At 40.4% G+C, this 22,962-nt stretch overlaps 1 protein-coding gene across 3 annotated transcripts in view; it reads right to left on the bottom strand.

The window, feature by feature from the left end:
• The window catches only part of SETBP1 (SET binding protein 1), a 398,052-nt gene that overhangs the window by 12,461 nt on the left and 362,629 nt on the right, over nt 1-22,962 (bottom strand). For 2 of the 3 annotated variants that reach the window (XM_070452640.1, XM_070452638.1), the window contains 2 exons: nt 16,807-16,977; nt 3,120-3,152 (listed from right to left, as the gene is read on the bottom strand). In XM_070452640.1, coding sequence (XP_070308741.1) covers nt 3,120-3,152; nt 16,807-16,977 — 204 coding nt within the window. The remainder of the gene's footprint in view (nt 1-3,119; nt 3,153-16,806; nt 16,978-22,962) is intronic. The other variant, XM_070452639.1, reaches the window with a different exon arrangement.

Here is a 22,962-nt window from a genome sequence, read left to right on the forward strand (position 1 = left end):
AAGCAGCCTAATGCTTAATATAAGGAACAATAGTGGGTGATGCCCATATTTGGGCTGCATATCAGATAATGTGTCACCTGTCACAGTTGGGCATGAGGTCCCTGGGAAAAGAGGAGACCACATGCATTCAAGGGACTGATGGCATCCCATCAGTTTATTCCCTTCGGGTGTCTTGTACATGGTTAAATTTAGAAAATTAAGATCTTTAAACAGTAAAATAAAAAAAAAAAGTTTTTCACAAAAAATAAAAATACTTTGTAACGAGACCAAGAATATCAATGAAATATGTTCTATATCACACAGAGTTTCATTGGTTACCTTGCAGCAAACTTGTAGCAGTATAAAGAAGTTGCTATTTTCAGAGATGAATCTGACAATTTCTTTTACTTTGAGAGGATTCTAAATATTTTCACCTTCTTGGTGCTGTCAATAGGCTGTCTGTAATGTTACCTTGCAATTGTTAAAAAACGAAAAAAGCCCTTAACCAAGATTTTCAAAAAGAAGTATTCAAATGCAATCACTTGGTTCTCTCTGAAACATTATTAAAAATATTAAAATTAGTATAAAATTTTGATGACAGTGAAAATATTTTTGTTTCAATAATACAGTTAAATGAAATTTCGATTTATTTTGAGACTATTATTTATTTCAGATTTGTCTCAACTTTTCAAGTTTACATTTTAAAAGTGCACATATTCTAAATATGTATTTACATGGGGATAATGTTCAAAATTATTTTACTGATATCACCTCATGATCAAAAATTTGAACTGCTTAAAAAAGTTTTCCTTTGTTTTTCTAGGCTCCTGAAGACTTTATTTACTGAGTATTTAATCCTTGAGGAATTTAGCTTTCTATGCATCCATGGCTTCAGAAGTCATTAAAGCTTCTTGAAGACGGCAGTGTTCTTCTTTGTACCCCTCATAATGAAGAGAACTATAGTTTCTTTCTCATAGTAGATGCTTGATTAATATTTCCTGTTGGGTTGTTTCAGCTTCTAAACCCTAGAAACCAAAGCCTAATATCATTAATCTTCCTATTCCCTAGAGCACCTTGAATTGAATTGCATACAATTCCAAGACAGTCAAAAGAGTGTTTCATTCATGGAGAGCCTCTGGAGTGGGATTTTATGCTGACCTCCATGTTTTGGAAAGGCAGTTCTGAGGTCCTGGTTCCTAGGTTTTCAGAATCTTTGACTCTTTAACCACGGGGTTAAAATGCCAGTCCTTTCATGAGCCTGGGTTTTGGACAAACCACCTACAGTTTTGGACAGATAAAGGTGGTGGTGACTAGCCTCCAGAGAGAGACTAAGCCACTAAGCCAGGTTGCTCAGAGAACCTCTAAGAAAGGGAACCAGGACTTCAGCAGGCCTGAGAAAGCTTGGTGAAGGGAATGAGCTCAGAGATCAGAAAACAAGAAATAGGGGCAACTATATCAACCTCAAAGTGAACTGTGCATATTATTAGCAGGAATTGCCCAGGATGCATCTACAGGAGAATTTTAAGTCTGGGCATTTTTCTGAGAGTGATACTTAATAGTCAGAGGGGCTTGGTGAGGTGTGAACTGAGAGTGGCGGCACTCATTAACTGAGGAATACTAGAGCCGTTTAGCCTGACTCTGTTCAATCAACTTTGGTTTTTGTATGTTGCATGTGGCTCAAGCCCCAGCAGACTGACTAGACAACGTGAGAGGCTGGATAGAAGTGCAGTTAATGCCAAAAAGTTTGACGCTACATCTGTTGAGTCTCACAGCATGCCAGGTGGTCACGCGGCGGGGGTAGCTGCACCCTCTCAAAGGGCTCTTTATTTCTCTTTTCTTTCCTCTCAAATGTGGCAGAGCAGTATTCTTAGCTGTAAATACCATCACTTATATAATACTCCAGCTATTGTAGATACGTGTTCATAAGTGATCACGAGAGATTTTCTTTCTCTCTTGTAAGTTTTGAAAAAGAAAATAGAAAAACAAGGAAGAACAAAGAACAATGTAACAGACATGATCTTATGAAAATTTTCACATTTTTAATATTTAGGCTTGGATGAAATAAATCCTTATTGACCATGCTAGAACTTTAAGAATTAGATCAAATGGTTGGTATTCATGTTTTGTTTTTCTATTTGGTCTTAATAATTGCATATGTTTACTTAACTCAGACTTTTATTTACAATCTGATAGAAAACACATTGACCAGGACATTAGGAGAATGAAGTCCTCATCTTGATTTTTCACACCTCAGTACTGTGCCTTCAGACATATCTCTCAATTCCTTGGCAGGACATTTACTTAGGAATAAATATGGTTCTGTAAAAATAGTTATACACCTCCAAGCCTTCTCTGTTCTAGGTAAAATGTCCTCAATCCCTTTATTTATATCATATGAAATTAATTCTAGACTATATTGCATTTGATTACCCTCCACTGGAGATTTAATCATCTGACAAATCTCACCTTAAATTTTGTTGCCCAGGATGGAACTGATTTTCCAAGTATGAAGTGATGAATGTGTATGGCACTATACTTAATGTGAACTACATAAAAACAAACAACCAAAAAGCCTCCTTTTTTTTCTTCCCAGCAACATCACATGGTTGGTTCACATTAAATGGAAGCTCAATTAACTCTCTTAAACACTTTCATAAGTTTGGCCACCAAACTTGGCCATTGCTACATGGAATTGGTTTTTGAGCTTAAATGCAAGCCTTCTATTTAAATCTGCAAAATTTAATTTGACTGGTTTTAGTCTATTGTGAAAGTCTGGAATCTTATTTTTGTTTTCTCAGAGAGGGCCCAGGTTTGTGAAGTTTCCAGAGAATCTGAATACCCACAGTCAACTTTTGCTTTAACCCCTTCTAAGCATGATTTGTGTGACTCAAATGCATATGCTATTTTTCTCTTTATTGAAGTTTTTCAAGAAAAGATGTCAATTTGCACAGTGAAATATCCCTGAAACAATTTATACCCATTGCTTTAGACTTTCACATATGTTTGTGTCTGGTTAGTAAAGGAAGGGTGTACCACAGAAACAATAACTTTGCATAGCCCCCAGGTGTATGCCCAACTCTATTGTGTCTGCCAGAAAGGATATTGCATCTCATGTTGGAGAGGGAAAAGAGAAGTCTTACATTTTTCTTTTATCCAGAGGCAATTCTCCAGCCCTAGTGGGAAAAGAAAAGACAAAAACAAAACAATGCTAGTTGTGGTTCCAGTGCTTTCCAGTTTCTGCTGGAATTCATTCAAATGAAGTCCTCTCCCTAAAAGCCAGAAAGGACTCTCATTTCAGTGTTAATCATTCTGGTACCCTGTACATTGCTTGTGTCTCTCTGATGGCACATCACACAGGGTGTCCTGTTTTAAGATTATGGGATTAATCTGCACTTATCTCTTGTTTTAAATTGTTTTTTCTTAAGGCACAAGGACCATATCTTAGCCACTCTTATTTATTCTTAGAACAAATAGGGACTGGAGCCCACCGCTGTGCTCGGCACTCAGATCGAACTCCCTCGGGCCAGGCCCTAGCACGGAGCTCAGCTCACTTACTTGAAATGGACAATCCACGTGCTTCAACCTAAACCAACACTTACCATCTATTTTATAAAATCTGTGTGCAAAATAGAAAAGGACTTATTGAAGGGGGTCCAAATCACTGTAAATTAAACTAGATCCTCACATATTTCAGCTGTTCACTACTCTCCTCAGAGCACCATTAGCGGTTTGGAGTATCCAAGCTACGATCACAAGCACTGAAGTACTATGAAGTACAGACTGAACTCCAAACCACCTTATAGGAGAAGTGAAGCTTCGCTGAAAGAAACAAGTTTAGAATTTATTAAGTGCCATTAAGAAAACAAGCTTGAACATATAAGTCCACTGATGAATTAAAACTATGGTTCCCTGGAAAAAGGAGACAAGTACATGTTATATATTGATTATATAACACCAGAAATCAGAGTGACAGAGACAGAGGATGGGTGGGGAGAGGAAAGGTCTTCTCATGGCTGAACATCTGGATCAGAATTATAATGGCTTATTGTGGGGAGTGGTCATATGCTCTCTTGGCAAATTATCTATACATTTAAGTTCTGAGCACTAAACCAATAGGTTGGGTTTGTTGTTATTATCTTTTTTTTTTTTCCAAATAAAAGCTTGGATAGACACAAGGCAGCAAATATTTCTTCCTCAATTTAAGATTTGACAATTTAAAAGGAAAACACTCGTTCATCATCTTTTCCTTTTAGAGACCATAAATTATTGGCTCATATACCATGTGGCTTGGATTCTAGGAAAAGTTAGTGTAAACAAACCCAAGTTACAATGCGTGGAGTAAGAGAGTGAGTCATAAACAAAACACAGACATATGCTCTCATATAAATAAGGGCCTGGATCATCAGCTTCCCAAAGTCTGCTTCCCATTAATTACACAACAAAATGAACTTTCCATATGTAAAGCCCAAATCACTTAACTCTAGCAACTTGCACAAGACAAAGACCAGGATTGTACCTAAAAGGCACTGACAAAAAAACTGAATTTCAAAATAATGAAAGTCCTCTCAGAATATCTCCAGGTATTGGAGGGCAAGAAAATCCCTTGGAGGAGTGTGTCTGAGCACTGAAACCATTCCCAACAACCCAGGAACACTGCTTGAGGCTGGTCTGATCCCCTGCTGAATTTAAAGGTATTATCAGGCTTACTCTCTTTTGTTCTGAGCTCTGTCATCTTTATGAGGCAAGCTCTGGGTCCAGGCCACACAGGGTGTTCACAGACATTGCTGCAAACACTGAAGAGTTGAAATTCCCTCCATCAGTACCTTCTCACTGTCCTTTGAAATTGCCTATTGGTAGCACAGATTCACGTTTCCTTATTGGTGTATGAAGGCTATCTGGTTTCTCTTAATTTAAAGAGGTTTCAAGGAAACACAGAACAGTTCCTAGGGAAGAGGATTCTTGAACAGGTGAGGAGCTCTGAGAGAGATGGTGAGCAGCTAAGTTCTCTCCTTGTGTCTCTTTGAAAAGTAGACCTCAGAGTGTATATGCCCAGGAGTGGGATTGCTGGGTCATATGGCAGTTCTATTTCCAGTTTTTTAAGGAATCTCCACACTGTTCTCCATAGTGGCTTTACTAGTTACACACCGAGGAAACCAGATCTGAAAGAGACATGTGCACCCCAATGTTCACCGCAGCACTGTTTATCATAGCCAGGACATGGAAGCAACCTAGATGCCCAACAGCAGACGAATGGATAAGGAAGCTGTGGTACATATACACCATGGAATATTACTCAGCCATTAAAGAGAATTCATTTGAATCAGTTCTAATGAGATGGATGAAACTGGAGCCTATTATACAGAGTAAAGTAAGCCAGAAAGATAAACACCAATACAGTATACTAACGCATATATATCGAATTTAAAAAGATGGTAACAATAACCCTATATGCAAAACAGAAAAAGAGACACAGATGTACAGAACAGACTTTTGGACTCTGTGGGAGAAGGCGAGGGTGGGATGTTCTGAGAGAATAGCATTGAAACAAGTACACTATCAAGGGTGAAACAGATCACCAGCCCAGGTTGGATGCAAGAGACAAGTGCTCAGGGCTGGTGCACTGGGAAGACCCAGAGGGATGGGATGGGATGGGGAGGGAGGCGGGAGAGGGGATCGGGATGGGGAACACATGTAAATCCATGGCTGATTCATGTCAATGTATGGCAAAAACCACTACAATATTGTAAAGTAATTAGCCTCCAACTAATAAAAATAAATGGAAAAAAAAAAAGAAAAGTAGACCTCATAAAACAAACTAACAACATTACTTACAAGGGACATTAAAATAACAGATGTCACATTTTAGGAGTCTTGGGTGGGGAAGAGAGAAGAAAAAGAAATTTTATTCTTTGCTGAGGCTGTAGTGGGGTGTATGTGTGTGTGTGTGTTTAATCATTAATTTACTCAATGATTGTTTTTGTAGCATTTACTCTTTGTGTCATACCATAGACCATAAAAGGTAAGTGGACTGTATCATCTCTGCTCTCATATGAAACTATAGGAAAGAGGGAGAAACTATTTTTGGAGAACCTACAGTGCAGTCTGCAGTATTTCACATATTTCCTCATTTAATTGTGATCACAACCAAGTGAAGACATTACTATCTCTATTGTACAGAGATGAAAACTAAGACCTAAGGGATTAAATAATTGCTCCAAGGGACACACAAGTCATGGATTCATGGATTCAAGCAAGGGCTGCCCTATTTCAAAGTGAGTTTCATACCATATTTCCTTACTAAGAAAGCAAAGACAAGCAACTGGACAAGGAGAAATCCTGGGTTTCCCTGGTTTTCCTAACTTCAAAGGCTTTTTCCAACCCCCCAAATTTCATAGTTAAATAACACAGGTATTAATACAGATCACCTGTTCTACTTCTGCTCGAGTAGGTCTTCTTCACATTGTTTTGGTTCTGTTGCTGTCTCAAAGTCACATTCCTTTAAGGGTTCTGTATAGGGACCCAGAGAGCCAATACAATGAATGAGGTTAACCAGGATTATGAAAGAAGGTGGGGGGAAATAGAAGAGGACATGGAAAAATAATGAGAATATGGCCCATCCAATGGGACAAATATTATTCTGTATCAATCATTGTTTTCAGGTAGGAATCTGAGTCCAACTTTATCAGATAATCTGGTTTCCAAAAAGCCAGAACTTTTATTATTATGTAAACCTTCGGATGTTGAAAATCTACAAATTAGCTTTTTTAAAAATGTATAAAGCTGTGTAGGTCAATTGAAATACAACTGCAGACAACTACTGGCCCATGGCTTTATTTTGCTATCGTCCTTCAGAAGAGTCACGGCTCATTCGAGAATTTCAGGGACTCCAGGTTCTGACCCCAAACCTTTCTCCAGCTTTATCTGTCATTATTTCCACATACACTTCTATCTTAGAGATGCTGTAAACCTGTCTTTTCTGCTTCTGTCTACTTATTTAATTTAATCCATCCTTCAAAGGCCATCTCAATTCTCCTCTCCCCAGATTATCTCAGTGTCCTCTAAACTCCTTTAGTGCCATTCAGCTGGAAACTAATGATTCATTGGTTGCTAAACGATAGCTCTGTTAGTATCTGAGACTGTTATTCAATCTATTAATTTAAAAATATGATTTGGCCATTTCATGTTTTAGAGTCAGTTCTTCCCAAATAGTGTGAAAGTTTCCCTAGGGCAAGGGCCAGTATTTACTTGTATGTATCATTGTGACAGGTACTTAAAAAATATTTGACAATTTGTAACAAAATCTTCTAGAAGTTTCAGTAAGATGAGCTTAATATGAAGCTTTTAACAGGTGGCATGAAGTAAGCGTATTTGGAGGAGGTAGTGAGAACAAAGGGGCTTCCCAGGTGGTGCTAGAGGTAAAGAACCCACCGGCCAATTCAGGAGACATAAGAGACTCAGCTTCAATCCCTGTGTTGCGAAGATCCCCTGCAGGAGGGCATGACAACCCACTCCAGTATTCTTGCCTAGAGAATCCCCATGGACAAAGGAGCCTGGTGGGCTGCAGTCCAAAGAGTCAGACATGACTGAAGCAGCTGAGCATGCAAGCAAGCAGTAAGGATAAAACTGCTGAAGAGAGTTAATGGGTGTTATGATCTGAGTCATAATATGACTAAATTATGACTTACATGATTAAATCGTAGCATGACATGACTTCATTTTTGACATGAGAGGGGTCATAAGACAGTAATATATTGTTTTGAGTATGTGATTGGTGTTTTTATCTGCTATTTCATTTCTTTCTCACCACTGTCTAAAAAGCAGAAATTATTTTTCCCATCTCACTGATGAGGCAACTGAGACTCAGAAGTCTTAGTTAGACTGTTACTCACGTAAGGAAATTAAGTACTGCAGGCTATGCAATAACACTGGTCCTTGCATTTCAAATCCAGTTTTAACTTCTGTGTGGTAGCCAGAAAGAGTCCAGGTTTCCTAATTTCTAGCAGGTAATATTTGTAATTCAGTTCACTTCTCTGGGCTCAATTTCCTCAGCTGCCACATGAAGGGGTTTGCAGAGATCCCTTCTAGTCTATTCTAAACCAGTCTTGTCAATTCCAGTATAAGTAGGAGAAGGAATCCCCCTGGGAGGTGCTTTGGGATTATCACGACGACTCTCAAACGTAGAGTGAAGTGGGCTGCGGGTGAGTTATACCTCTCTCTATGTCTGTCTGTCTCTTTGTCACACCTGTTTATTCTCTCTAAACCTCTTTCTTCAGTCTCTTAGACTGACTTACAGTCTGCCTGGACCACTTAAGATCATTCTTAATGACAGTCATTACACAGTTCTTCCACACTGCCTGAGGCCATTTCCGCAGCAATAAGCAGGAAAGACCCTGTCCCCTTTCACAGCTGGGCTCAGTATGCCAACTTCACTGGAACCAAGAAGTTTTTCAAAAACTCTCCATTAATTACAGGAAACCAAAAGCACTGTCCCCCCTTCTCATTAACACAATTGCTTTCAGTTGCCACTAAATTATCTCACCACCATTAAACTAACAATCTAATTAGACTTCTGGAAATGGAAAGAGCCAATGAATAAGGCAGGCGTGTCACTTTCATCTCAAAACTGATCGTAAAATATTTGTGCCCTTTTGTTCTCGGCCACATAAAATCTGCCCTGGAAGAGTGTCCTTTCATTCTCTCCTATTTATAAAGAGGAGTTTGAATATTTGATATAAAATGAGTATCTTAATAGGAATCACTTCATGTGTGGGAGGTTTTCTTTCCCGCATTTCTGAGTGTGGGATCATTATTACAATGATCACACCTGACTCCCCCGGTGTGTGATGCCTCACAGCCAAACCTCCCACTGGGCTTCGATGAAGGTGTGAATGATACTATCCCTAGGAAGATGATAAAATGTATTATTATCATTACTCTGTTTTTAAGAGGGTCTGATTGTGGCAAGAGGTGTTTGGGAGTGTAATCTGTACAAAGCATTCGGAGAAGATAAATTGAGTTAAACTTCTCACAGGCATAGCACTTTCCAACCTGTCATTAAACCCTCTATCTTTCCTAAAATTTCAACTCTGAAGAGAGCAAAATTAGTTAAATCCAGTCCAGGCACGTTTACTGAGTATCTACTATATAACTCAGCACCACATGAGGTTCTTGACACCCAAATGTGATTAAGTGTTGCTTAATAGCAGTATTCTTGTGTTTTTTCCTCTGTTTTCATCCCATTTAGCCCAAGGTTCTGGAAATTCATGGGTTACTCAATACTCATTGAATGGAACAAATCTTAAATAGGAAATGGTTGCTGCCCTCAGGAAATCAATACTTTGGACAGAATTCAAGAATGGTATATATAAAATAGTAAAGTACTCATAGGCCAGTGTAATCTCCAGCTTTCCATTGAGAAGTTCACCCTGAAAACCCCAAAGAATTTCTGAGTAAAGGAATTCATATTTGTGTACAAGCTCCTCCTTCTCTGAATAAACACATACCCATTTACCAAATATACCATGCCATTTAGGCTGTTTTTTTTTAACTTGAAAACAATCTTCCTTGGAGGATATCCTGGTGGATTAGCCAGATGCTGGTCTGCTACTACTGAACAAAAGATTCTAGAGCCCCCAGGGGTCCCTCTCAGGTTGCTCCTTTTGCTTGTGGAACAGTCTCAGGATGATTTGCTGTTTCTGGGGCTGACATGGAAAATAAAAGCAAATCAATGCTTCTCAACTCTAGTAAATATCATGCTAGAGTATGTGTTTTCATGCACCAGATGGCTTTGTGCAGGAGACAGTTGTTGTCCAATTCATTTTGACTAATATTTAATGGTTAGCTATTGCTTGCCCATGCCACATCAGAGCTAGATACTGGGGTTTCAAAGTTGAATGAGGAGTACTGGGTTTGGGCTCCCTGCAGCATGTAGCAAATTCCCACTGGCTATTGGTTTTACATATGGCAATGCATGTTTCCATGCTACTCCCTCAATTCATTCGTCCCACCCTCGCCTTCCCCCACTATGTCCGCAAGTCTGTTCACTATGCCTGCATCTCCACCGCTGCCCTGCAAATAGGTTCATCAGTACCATCTTTCTAGATTCCACATGTATGTGGTGGGATGAGGTGGGAGATAGGAGGAAGGTTCAAGAGGGAGGGGACATATGTATGCCTATGGCTGATTCATGTTGATGTATGGAAGAAATCAGCACAATATTGTAAAGCAATTATCCTCCAATTAAAAATAAAGTTTAAAAAAGTTGAATAAGGTCTGACAATAGGGCAGTGGACACTGCAGCATGGGACACAGACACCATATTAAAGGTAGGGATCAATGATCAATAGGCTTGTACGGAGCCATGGGGCACAGAAGCTGGGGTGTCCCATTTGGCCATGGGGTGATTCTCAAAGTGGGTGTAAGGGAAGGCTTCTTAGAGTTGAAGACACTTAGGATGAGCCTTGAAGAAGAATAATCACGAATTCAATATCCAAACAGCTTGAGGAGTGGGTGAAGGAGATAGGAACATTCCAGGGTGGAAAACAGGTAATAGCAATAACAATTTCTAACAGCAACAAGAGTAGCAGTGACAATAAGATTTATTTGCTGAACTCTTCCTATATGTCAGGCCCTCTGCTAAGATTTGCTTAAGTCTTACTTCATCTATTCCTCACCACAATCCTCTATGCTGGGTACCATGCTTTTCCCCGTCCACAGATGTGAACACTGTTTAGTGCAGTATTGAGCTTCCAACGCAGGCAATCAGAAGCAGCAACACATGCGTTCAGCTAGAGTGTTGCACAGCCCACAAGTGGTTTCAAGAAAAATGAGCCAAAACTTAGAAGCAAGGTAAATGGAAGGGTGCATGTCCTTTTGGAGTCTTAGTGTCATTTTACAGGCCTGCCCAAGGATTATTAATTATCTAGGGAAATATACCCTTATTGAATTCACTATCCACTGCTGATTAAAGGCTCAGATTCTGCCAGGTAATATATTAACTTGTAGACTTTTGCCCAGAAAATATGCAAATTATTTCTTTCCAGTAGAAAATATAAGCCCAGAGGTTATGGTTTTATTGCCCATTAGGACATTCACTGAGCAATCTTGCTGAGGACTCTTTCTCCAATGCCTACATTCCTGCAATGCCATTTTCTTCTAATTCTTTCTGGACCAGTTTTATCACCATGTTGGTTTCCTCATTAAAGAGCTGAATGAATCCTTGACATGAGTTTTTAGTTTTTTGCAAAGTCTCTGACAACGGGGATTCCAAAGGAGTTTCAGGCTGGCTGACATTTTCAAGCAAGTGGGGTTGGAGCAGAAGGCAGGGGCCAGATTCTGGAGAATTTGATGTTTCTTGGGGATGTTTACAGCCTTGTTATTTGGTCGCTAAGCTGTGTCCGACTCTTTGTGACCACATAGACTGCAGCATGCCAGGCTTCCCTGTCCTTCACTATTTCCCGGAGTTTGCTCAAACTTGTGTCCATCGAATTGGACAGCTTTGGTCATAACAAGAACTCAGTTTTTCTAGGATGTCCAGTTTAGAGGCAAAGGGAGGGGGCTCTTTTAGGACTTTGTGTTCAGTAGAGCTTGCAAGGCAAACAGAGTCTGTTTACTACTGAGCTACTGAGCTCATTCTGAGCTACTTCAACATCAGCAGGTAAGTAGCCCTTTAGAAAATTGAGTGATATGTTTGTTAAATAAAGCTTTATTTTCTCTAAATCTTTTTGAACTTTTTCTCCTGTATATTTTAAGTGATTAATCTGGACTTAGAGAAATTTATTTTACAATTTGATGACTTCTTTGGTTTGTATACTTATGGCTCTTAGATGTTCCAAATCCTATTAACTTGCACATATATTTGCTCTATTTTAGTTCTTTTTGAAGGACAAGACTATTGGCTGAATTGACCTGTTATTTTTATCAGGAGCTTCAGATCATGATTCCCCATATGACAAAAAACAAATAAATTACTTTACAATTCTGAAATTCCTGTTCATTGCTTCTTGCATTTGCAACTGGATATTATTCCACCCTTTTGCTTTTAGAAACAAATGTCTAAACATTTGATAGACTTGTGAAATTTAAATATTTTCACTTACTCTGATAGTTCTAAACAAGACCTATCATGAAGTTTGAAAGAATAGTGTATTAGCCTTGATACAAAACAGATACAAACTATAAACTAAGAGCTATGCTCCCTCTGTTGCCCCTATGTCATCTCTAACAAGACTATACCTTGAACAGGTGAGATTTGGTGACAGCAACTTTGATACATGTCTTTTTCCCTGCTTGAATTTAAGATGAGAGATGATCAGTGTGTGTGTGTGTGTGTGTGTGTGTGTGTGTGTGTGTGTGAGAGAGAGAGAGAGAGAACAAAAAAGGAATGCCTGCCTATTTGCTTGTTTTTCCATCACTACTACTCTAGACTCCGTGTAGAAACCAAAGAAATTTATTTTCCTGGTGTTTTATGAAGTGCCTACAAAATTTGTAATTTACTTAATAATATAGTCTCATCCTAAATACAAGGTGTGGGGGCATGTTTCAGGAGTGAAATCCTGTACTCTCTGCACATCCCATAACCTCCTTGAGAAATCAGTTCAATGTGTAGAGGATCAGAAAAATCAGGCTAACTTATTCAGGAGCACATTATCTGGTGTGGTTATTCAATCACTATTGGAACAGGGCAATAGAAGTTATTTCAAATTATGCATCATTTCGAACAAACTTTATTGAAGCTTTCACTGCATTAGCCCTAATTACTCACAATAATGATGCCGTGCTGCCTTGAACCAGACCTCCTGTGCTGTGCCAGGGGACTGTAGCTGATCAATGGCTATTGAGCAGTTTGATCACGAAAGCTGACCTGCTTGAGCACCAGTGGCAGCCACTGCTTTCCCTCCCTCCCAGAAGTTCACAGACCGACTGGTTCTCAGTCTGGCCACCGTCTCTTCCAGCTTTTCTGCCTCCTCCTCCAAATCAATAACTTCATAAGCAGCATGACTACCAGACTCGGAGAAGCTAAAAAAAAATTCCTTGAAACAAATAAAAATACATACATACACACACACACCAGCTAGAAAAGACATATTTTTAAGCCTCTGACCTACATTCATTTCTTCCATTTCATGTTTATAAAATGAAGTGGGAAACGGTCCTTTTTTTCTTTCCCCTGTCTAAAAAAAAAACCATTAGGACTATAGACTCATAAATTATTTGGCAAGTATTTACCAACAACCTACCACATGTCTGTCAAATGTTTTCCATTTGCTTTTTAAACAGTTCCAATATCAAGCATGTTTTTCTCAGATGTCTCCCATCTTGTTTGGTATTGAATAACGTATAGAGCTATTGCCTCGTAATCATTCATTTCACTCAGTGATTATTCAGCACCTACTATGTGTCAGGGACTGTACTAGATACCTTAAAGTAAATGGAATTTCAAGTTAATTGAATCATTTTAGCATTTTAAAAATCTCAATAGGGAATTCCTTGGCATTCCAGTGGTTTAGGAATCTGTACTTCCTCTGCAGGGGGGATGGGTTCCATCTCTGGTCGGGAAACTAAGATACCGCATGCCATGGGGCCAAAAAAAAAAAACCTCAATAAATGATTTCTTCAATTAACTTTGCTTTATAAGCAACTTATTTTACTCTTCTTTCCTTTTCCTTCTCTGCCCTTGTCTGGGTCTTCAAAATCATTCCATAGAAATGATGACCTATTGGAAAATAAGTTGATTTCTGTATACAGCCAGAAGTAACTTCTAAATTACCTGATTTATAATGAAAGATGGTACTCTAAAGAAAACAATAAAGTGAGTTTTCTCATAGGAAATATGCATGATTAGTGTACAAGCACCCAACTGAATGAAACCAAACCCAGAAACTATTTATTAACTGTCTTCTGTATGCTTGACTTTGGTTAAAGCACCCAATTATGAGTTTCACTCACTGTTCTCTAAAAAAAACTAGGAGTCCATAATTAGGGAGAAAGAAATCTGCCTTTGCTATTGTTGGGCCTAAGACAGAAATGAGATTCCACTGTAAATCAGGCAATAAATCAAGAAATTTGAATTCTAATCCAAATGCATGACCTCAGGCAAATTTCTGAGTTTTGGAAGCATCAATGTCTTCACGTGTGAAACGGGGCATTGGGCATGATCCCGGGTTGTGCAACTCTAACTCTCTTAGATTTGTGGGAAGACATTTGTCTGTGGGGAGTGGAATCTCAGGAAGGTCTGGTCTCCAGCACCTGCGGTAGATCTTTAGCTTATTTTCCCATAAAGTTTTGCTCAGCAGCCTAAGACCCGGAAATGGACCAAATCTGTGAAATTCTCTCCTTTGAGCACTGCCAAAAATAAACAGCCTATTCCTGTATCCTGAAACAGGAGGGCTTTGGCTCAGCTCTTATTACCAGAAAGGCGGGTTTAAAAGTTTAATATCCACCTGTTTCTATGCCCATTTGGCATATTTGTAAATTATTGAATGCAAATAGAGGAGGCAAGCCTGTAGAAGCTTGGGATCCCAAAAATGCATTCTCTCACTCAGCATGGAAAGAGTTCAGGAAAGGAAAACAGGGGATCACCTGTCTTTTGCCTCTGGGAAATAGCTATTCTTGGCAAGCAAAGGTGGAAACACACAGGCTAATTTTTAAATCCATAAAGGGAGGTCTCCAGAGCTTAACTGATGGAGTTCAATAAGCAGTTATCTGGATGGGTATGCATACTTTGGGCTTCCCAGGTGGCACTAGTGGTAAAGAAACCCCCTGCCAACACAGGAGACATAAGAGACGTGGTTTCAATCCCTGGGTTGGAAAGATCCCCTGGAGTGGAGCATGGCAACCCACTCCAATATTCTTACCTGGAGAATCGCATGGACAGATGAGCCTGGGGGGCTACAGTCCATGGGGTTGCAAAGAGTGGGACACAACTAAAGTGACTTAGCATGCACACACACACATGCAGACTCTGGCCCAAATATTTTGCTCCAGCCAAGTGATGAATTTCAAGAGTCCTAGGCATGGCAGCAGTGCCTACTTCTCTATCCACGGATGCCCTTTCACAAAGGTGCTGCAAGTCTCAGGGGCAGCTTCTTCCCCTTTCCTCTGTGATTCTCCCTCCTAGAGGGAGAGTTGTTCTCATAGCTGGCATCCTTTACCTGGCATTTCCATCAGAAACTTTCATTTCACACCTAGCATGTGAAAGATGCTAATATTCTTGATCATATTGGAGAGAACGATCCCATTTCTTCAAAGCAAGATTTCCCAAGTGGTGGGGAAGAGTACCATTTCCAAGAGATGTTAAGAACTATTCCCAGAAAAAAATGAGCTGTATGGTCAGGTAAGATTGTGAAATTCTGTGTCTCACCCTCCTGGAACTTCACAGTGCATATTGGTCAATTAAAGGCTTAGGAAAACCCTACAGAAAGGAAGCAGGTACAGAGTAGCATTCCTCACACACATCTAAGTTTGAAAACATTTATCACAAAACACCTACTGATATTTTGTGAGACTCAACATGGGAAGTCATGCCAAACACTTCTTTCTGTTATTTCAGTTGGCCTCCTTTTCTGATTACCAATGGTCTCCGAGAAAGAGGTGAGTATGTAGACAAGTTGAATTCTCTATTTAAAGCAACCTGCTGAATTAGAGGGCTTTTCTGGTGGCTCAGATGTTAAAGAATCCACCTGCAATGCGGGAGACCTGGGTTCGATCCCTGGGTTGGGAATATCCCCTGGAGGAGGGTGTGGCAACCCACTCCAGTATTCTTGCCTGGAGAAAGATGGGTTTAGCGTGAATATCAATAATGAGTGTCTTCTTGGGCTTCTAATCATAATAGGCATTTCTAAATACTGCAATATGCCTAAGATTTACCAGTACATCAATTTAACACATTTTATGGAATGTGCCATCATTCGCTGTGCCATGGAGACAGAAGAATCTAAATCATGGGTTCTATCTCTAAGGTACATACAATTCTGCCACGAGAGAAAAGTTAAAGAGAAGCATTTCTTATGTAGTCCAAATGCACGACAGAGATGCTGGACGCTATTGGTATTCAGAGGTGTGACTTACTTGCTGGGCCTTGAAGATCTGAAGGATGTGAATAGGAATTAAGTAAGGCTGTCCTCAAGAAAGGTGTTAAGCCAAACACAAGGTCTTCCTTCCTGGCAGTAGGGATGAGTCTGGCACACTGGAGTTGATACAGGAGATGATGTGTGAAGTAATGGAAGGCAGAGCATAAGGGATGTCTGAGTGAGAAGCTTGTATTTTATAAATCACTAGTGAGGAGCCAGGTGGCTCTTGAGGAATTCATGACATCATGAGGTAGAATAAGTCAAGCCTCAGGGAAGCGCTGATTATAGTCTAACCCTGGTGAGCACAGGAAGTAGTGAAATGCAGTGGTCGAGACCAGGTGTTTTGGACCTGAGTTGGAATCTTGACTGTCTAAAAGTTCCCGGGGCAAGTTTCCTTACCCTAAGCTTCCTCTTGTGGAATGAAGACGCACAGATTTGTTTCAGAGAGCTCTTTTATGAGCTACATGAGATAACACATACAAGGTCCTTCATGCCGAGACTAGTAATTACGAAGGTTTCAATGATTAATACTGTTACTATTACTCACTGACCTCTGCTTCCAGGTTCTGAGATGATCTCCTTCTTTCTTAGACCTTGTCCCACTTGAAAAATCCAGTGCTGAAACAGCGCCCGTGCCCAGTGTCTATGGGAGGTTGGCTGAGCACAGAACTCTTACCTGTATTCAGTAGCACATTCCCAGAGGGCTTCGCCATGCCCACTTTCCCTGGGGTGAATCCAAAGCATCTGCAGTGCTCACCTGCATCCGACGTTGCTGCCGAAGCAGCAAGGAGAGATAACACTGGGGCAGGTGGGATGGCAACACTGTCCACCGCGGCTGGCTTCTTCCTGGTCATCACGGCGGACGCTGAGCCCTCGTTCTTACTATGCGTTGCCGTTTGGTCCACTTTTAAGTGGGGACTTGGTATCCCTAAAAAAACAATAACCCCAAAGCCTACAGTCACTTGAAAGAAACAGGAAGACAGACAACATAAAATCTCAAAATGACCCGAGGTCACATCATCAAATGATCTGATCTTTTGCTGCAAGAATGACATTTTAGAATGTTAAAAAAAAAAAAAATGAATTAGAGGCATGACTGGTTTTGGTTTTGTGGCTGCTGTTAGTGGTGACAACATTCTGGGTGGGCTACCTGGAAGTAGTGGTCAGGGCACAGGTCTAACAGAGTTATCCATCACATACACTTTTACCTTCCATGTGTCAAGAAGCCTGTTTTTACAGAGGTTGTGGTATACACAGCATGGAGGGGAGAAGGGGACCCCATCCTAGCGAGGCTTCTCATCTCATCCAGCTGAGGAGACAAGACTAAATGAAAAGGAAAAACTGGGCGACAAGTGTGGGCAGGTCTGTATGTTATTCATTCTAGGTGCTTGGGAGGCAGGGGTTAGTGTGGGAAGAAGTGGGGAAAGGCTTCCCAGAGCAGCATGGTTGAAGGAAGGGCATTCTCAGTGCTTAGGAGAGTGTCTCCTAAGTCATGGGTGGGGAATGAAGATGATTCAAGCAAGAAGTCAGTCTTCCGGAGGCAGAAGATGCCCTGTGGGGACTGTTGTGTAAATAGTCATTAGACCAAGTGAGAGCTGTCCTTGGGGGCCTCTGAGTGTCTGGTCATAACAGTCCCATCTTTATGATGCTGAAAAGCCTTGGTAGGCTCCTATAAAGTGCCTGTGGATGGGCCTGGAAATTTACTACCTGACACATTATAAGAAGTATTCTGGAGCATTGTTTCCTGGGCTTAAATCCAGGCCCTCTTACTTTTCGGCTGCGTGATCATGAGCAAGTTGCTTAACGTCTCCAAACTTCAAGCTTCCTTAACTGTGCAGATGGGATGGAACCACATTCGCTCATAGGGGTGTTTTGGAGCATCCATAAGTCAGTCAATATAAACGGCTTAGAACAATGTCTGACACATGGTCCATGCTATATAAGTGCTCCCTGTTATGATTATTGCTGTTATAACTACTATCACTATTATAACTTGCTCCACAGGTCAAACTAAAACCAGCCAGCAAAGCCTCAGTTCTCCTACCTGACATGACCAAGAATTTCTGGGCACCTTCTACATCTCTAGCTGCAAAAAAAAAATCTTTATAAAAATCACTCTCCAGCTCACTGAGGCATAAGTTCAGAGACTGGAGGTATCTGAATCCATGTCAAAAGGTCATCTGCTCAGAATTTCTATAATGGTAGGCTACAGACCACTGATAGCAACAAGAAATGGAGCTATATCATAGCAATTGTTGACCTTTTTTCCCATCCAACCAACTTGAGTGACACTGGTCCCTCCCAGACTGTCAACTTACCTCCAAGTGAGATCTGCTTCCTTGGGCCTAACAGCAGCCCTGTGAAGCATGTAGTGTAGAGATTACTATTTTCTTAATTTTATAGAAGAGGTCAACACATTTCTGGGATGTTAAGAGATAATTGACTAAACTCCTCCAACTGTTATTGTCAGAGCTGGAAGTTTTCAAGTAGCCAGATGCTAAACTCAGAGGTCATCTTGGTGCACTGGCCACCTTCCAACATCTGCCCATGACCCAGCCTACCGAGAGCATGCTTCACACTGAGGAGACAGAGGCCCTGTATCACACCTGCATCTGTAACCACCTAAGGAAGAAATACTGATATTTTCATTTACCTTCTACTACCTTCCTCCTACTCCCCACCCCAACCTCTGAAGCTTCCACTTGAGGAGCTGTAAATAACAATACCATTTTTGCTTTTTGATTTCATAGAGTTTTGACAGTGGGGGTGCACAAACATCAAATTCTATGACAGAGACTGCAAGGCACAACCATCAAGAAATCAGGAAGTTCAACAATCGTGGAAATGATTCCTGGATGATGCCTGTTTGAAAATATGCAGGTGTGCAAGGGATAGGCAAGGTAAACATAGGGAATATATGTAAAATGCAAACAGAATTTTCTGCCAGGAGATACATCCAAATAGTTAACTGTGGTTATTCCGAGGAAGGAGAGCACAGGAAAGATTAGTGTGGGAGTTTTTACTTCTGCCCTTTAGCCTTCTTTATTGTTAATATTTGTTAAACTACAAACATATTTTTAACTGTTTTTCCATTGAGAAAATACACATAGTTTAGAAAGAATCTAGAAGTCTATCAGAGTATGGTTATCAGGGTAGACTGACTGATGCACTTTGACTGGGGATGGCTAACAAATTAGCAATGGGACAAAAAGCCTAAGTCAGGAGAATCCCCCACAGTGGTACCCTGTGCCACCCTGGCCCTGTTACCGTCAAATGGGTGCAAGCATCCTTGGCACAGCATACCTCTGGAACTTTAAGCTGCCAGAGGCCTGTTGGATTATAGGTCCTCTCCCTGATCTGTCTGTCCTCTTTTTACCTGTGGACACAGGTGGGACAGGTAGGTCTTTACTCAAATTATGACATGCACAAGGACTGAGCCATAAACAGGATTAGCAGGCAGACATTTAACTTTCACTTGGGAACGCAGTGATTTTAAGCCATTTTGGTTGTACCCTTTTCAAGCAGAGAGATTCACAACCCACATCATGCCATTAAAATGGATCTGATCATACCTCTTTTGGGTGTACTTTGCTACTCAAGTGTTTATAGGACAGAATATGTTAAAAATAATGAAATGACACTTGGAACACTCTATAATTCAGATGGCCACTATTTTGCTATCTTGAAAGCCCTAGATAATTTTGGATTTTCTAGATTATAGTAGTGTTTGCTAATTGCCATCCAATGAATTTGAAAACAAACAAACAAAAAAAATCCTGATGTTTTCTCAGACATTTTTGAGTTTTGAAAGCACTAGGGAAACAATTCCAGAAGTAGTATATGTGGGCAAAAATATTAGATAAACTTTAAACGAAGGCTAATATAACAGTACTAGCAATTCACAAACTCTGTCTAGGAGCAGAGGTCTCAGGAGACTGGAATGAGTGACTTCTCCTTGGGAGACAGCACTGGACAGGCTGGCCACTGGAAGTCTTGGCTTCCCTTCATTCCAGCTGGCAGCTGATGCTCCATGGAGAGGTACCCAAAGGACCAGACGAATGTGAAACATTTCAGAACCAAGCTCTCACAAATGCTAGGTGATGGCAGAATGGTGGGGTATTTGGCAAGTTTCTTTCCAGCATGAGCCTGGCTGCTCTCTTTAAGGGAGGAAGATTTTTGAGGCTGGATATCAGTCATGAAGAAACCCAGATTCAGCACCGTCCTGACTAGACCACTGAGGTGTGGCCCTGCTGCTTATACTGGGGCATGAGGAAAGGCAATGATGGCTTCGATCTGGGAAAGGATCACTCTGTCAAATTCAGACAGCAGACTGCACGAATAGCACACTTGGTAGATGTGTTCAGAGCAGCCCCAAACCCCAACACAGTACAAACTGTACTGAGGCTTGCATATCTGGAGGCCAGTACTTTCTTAAAGGAGGAAATAACTAATGCTAATAACTTTGTGAATCCAACATCTGTTCATAATTAAGACAGATGAGCCAAAGAGAAATAAAAAAAGTTAAACTTATATGAAAACATTCTACCATAATCTGTTGACCTCGATTGATAAAATTTTTTTAAAAAAGTCTTTGAAACTGTGCATAGCCTATCAAGGGACAGTCACTCATTTTCAAAGGTAATTTCTCATAGATCACTTATCCTCTTAAACCTCTACCTGCACACTGTGTTTGCATTAGAGACTTGATTTATGGATTCCAGCTCCTCTGATGCAGAAGCTGACTTCCTGTTGCCTTGGTTACCTGGAGCTCAGTTCAAGGTTAAAGTACTCCCAAATCAGAATCGGCGGCAGACGCTGCATCTAGAGGCCAGGTTATTGACTGCCCCAGGATGCGGAAAGGTCAGAGACCAAAGCATTGTTTACTACCTTAAGGGTGAGTCAATATCGAGTCAATAGCTTCGATATCTTGATTCTGTTTCTTCCGAACTAGTAGTTGCTGTTCAATTACCTCTTCCCCAGGTTGCTCAAGGTTACAGGGGTCGCGCAGGAAAAGCAGGGTCGAGCAGTGGCTGATTTTCCCAGGATCCCTGTAATGAGCTTTGTGACCTTGGATAATAAAAACCAGCCTCACCATAGAGTAATCTGTACGTCGCTCAGGTTTATAAAGTTAGTTATCTACTCATCTCATGTTCTCTATGGGGAAACAAACAAACCTTGTGAGACAGTTACTATTTACTTCTCTTTTCTAGAAGAGAAAATGGGGGTTCAAGGAGGTGAGATAACTCACCTAAAATCACACTGCTGGTAAGAAGTAGTAAGAACTAGATCTTAACTCCTGGCTGAGTCCTCATTTCATACTTTCTTTAAAAGTGCTGATAGACTCATCATCCAGGGATCATACATAATTCATTTGGTAACATCTACTACAGAAAAGCAATATATCTGTAGAACAGCATGCAATTAATATAGACTTAGTTAATTTTTTAATTATAAGATTTGCAAATGCAGATGTTTCCTGTAGACAAAACTCAGAATGGAATAGTGAGAAAGGCTGACACCACTGGGGTGGTTAGTTCCTTCCATCATCTTTTTGATCCTTTCACAGTAGAATGTAGAACTTGGCATGGATTGAGAGGTATGTTTTGTTGAACAGTAAGTGGCTTTTAATCTTGCAAGGAACAATGATATGCATTATGCCATTTGCCCCTTGCAGCATCCCTACTGATGGATGACAAGAGTCAGAGGGTGAAACTCCAGATTCACAAATAAGAAAACCAAGGCACAGATGACCAGGTGATGTGCCCAAGCTCATATATCACATGTGCAGGAAAAAGCAGTGCTGAGATCCATGCCTCTTGACTCATTTCAAAGTTCTTATCTATTCTCTAACACATTGCCTTTTGGGTAAGCCAGTATATAATATATTTTTCCAAGAGGAGACTCATCCTGAAAACTTTATTTTAATCCTTTTTCTCATATGCTGGTTGTCTGTATGAATTCTCCCATTTCTCTTTTATTCTTGTTTGCAAATGAACTTCACTCACGGTAAATAAGGGGATACACGTTATAGAATAAAGTGAATTAAGAAATAGATGGATTCAGAAAATAATGTTCTTCTGTGCCAAAGTCAGTAAAAATGTTATTTTTGTTACATCATCTTATTCATTAACTCAACAAGTATTTATTGAATATCCACCATACCAATGATGTGACACTGGTCAAAACAGTTGAAGTCCCTGTTTTCTAAGAATTACATTCTAATTATTTCTGCATAGCATAGAGATAGCTGTTACTTTTTATAAGGATTCTGAAGTATCCTAAAGGGCCTCTTTAATCATCAAAAAATCAGAACCTTTGAGACCCATACAGAATCTTTGGGTAAATTTATAAAAGCCATGACGCCTAGGTGGATATCCCCAAAGGCCCAGATCTTAGCAAAGAGAGCGTATGATTGTAAAAGTTCAAATGAAGTATGACTTCCTATGTGCAGTGCAGCCCCATCGCTCACGGTTTGTAGAAAGGAGCATGGACTGATCTCAATACCCTTTTCTCCAAGAGCCAGGCGCCTACATACTGCGAACAACCCGCTCCATTGCCGGTGACGGCCCTATCAACATGTGTTTTGTGTCAAATGAATTTTACTTCATCTCAGGATCTTGAGAGATGAGGTTCAGCCAAGGTCACCTGTAAGTAGGATGCTATTCAGTGAGCCTAGAGTCAATCATTTTAAAATCAGCAGTTATTTGAGTGCCGCAGAGCACGACTCAGAAGATGTGATCTCTGTCTCCGCAAAGAAGGTCGAGAAGTAGAGCGTGGGATGAAACAGAAATGCTTATAAAACTGATAAACCAAGTGAGACAGGAAGCCAAAGGAGTCCTCCATGAATTAGGAGGAAAATGAGATCTCAGTGGGATCTGAGGTGGTCTTGTGTTCACTCATATATTAATTCAAC

The sequence above is a fragment of the Odocoileus virginianus genome, chromosome 22, assembly GCF_023699985.2.
Source record: "Odocoileus virginianus isolate 20LAN1187 ecotype Illinois chromosome 22, Ovbor_1.2, whole genome shotgun sequence".
Classification (NCBI taxonomy): Eukaryota; Metazoa; Chordata; class Mammalia; order Artiodactyla; family Cervidae; genus Odocoileus; species Odocoileus virginianus.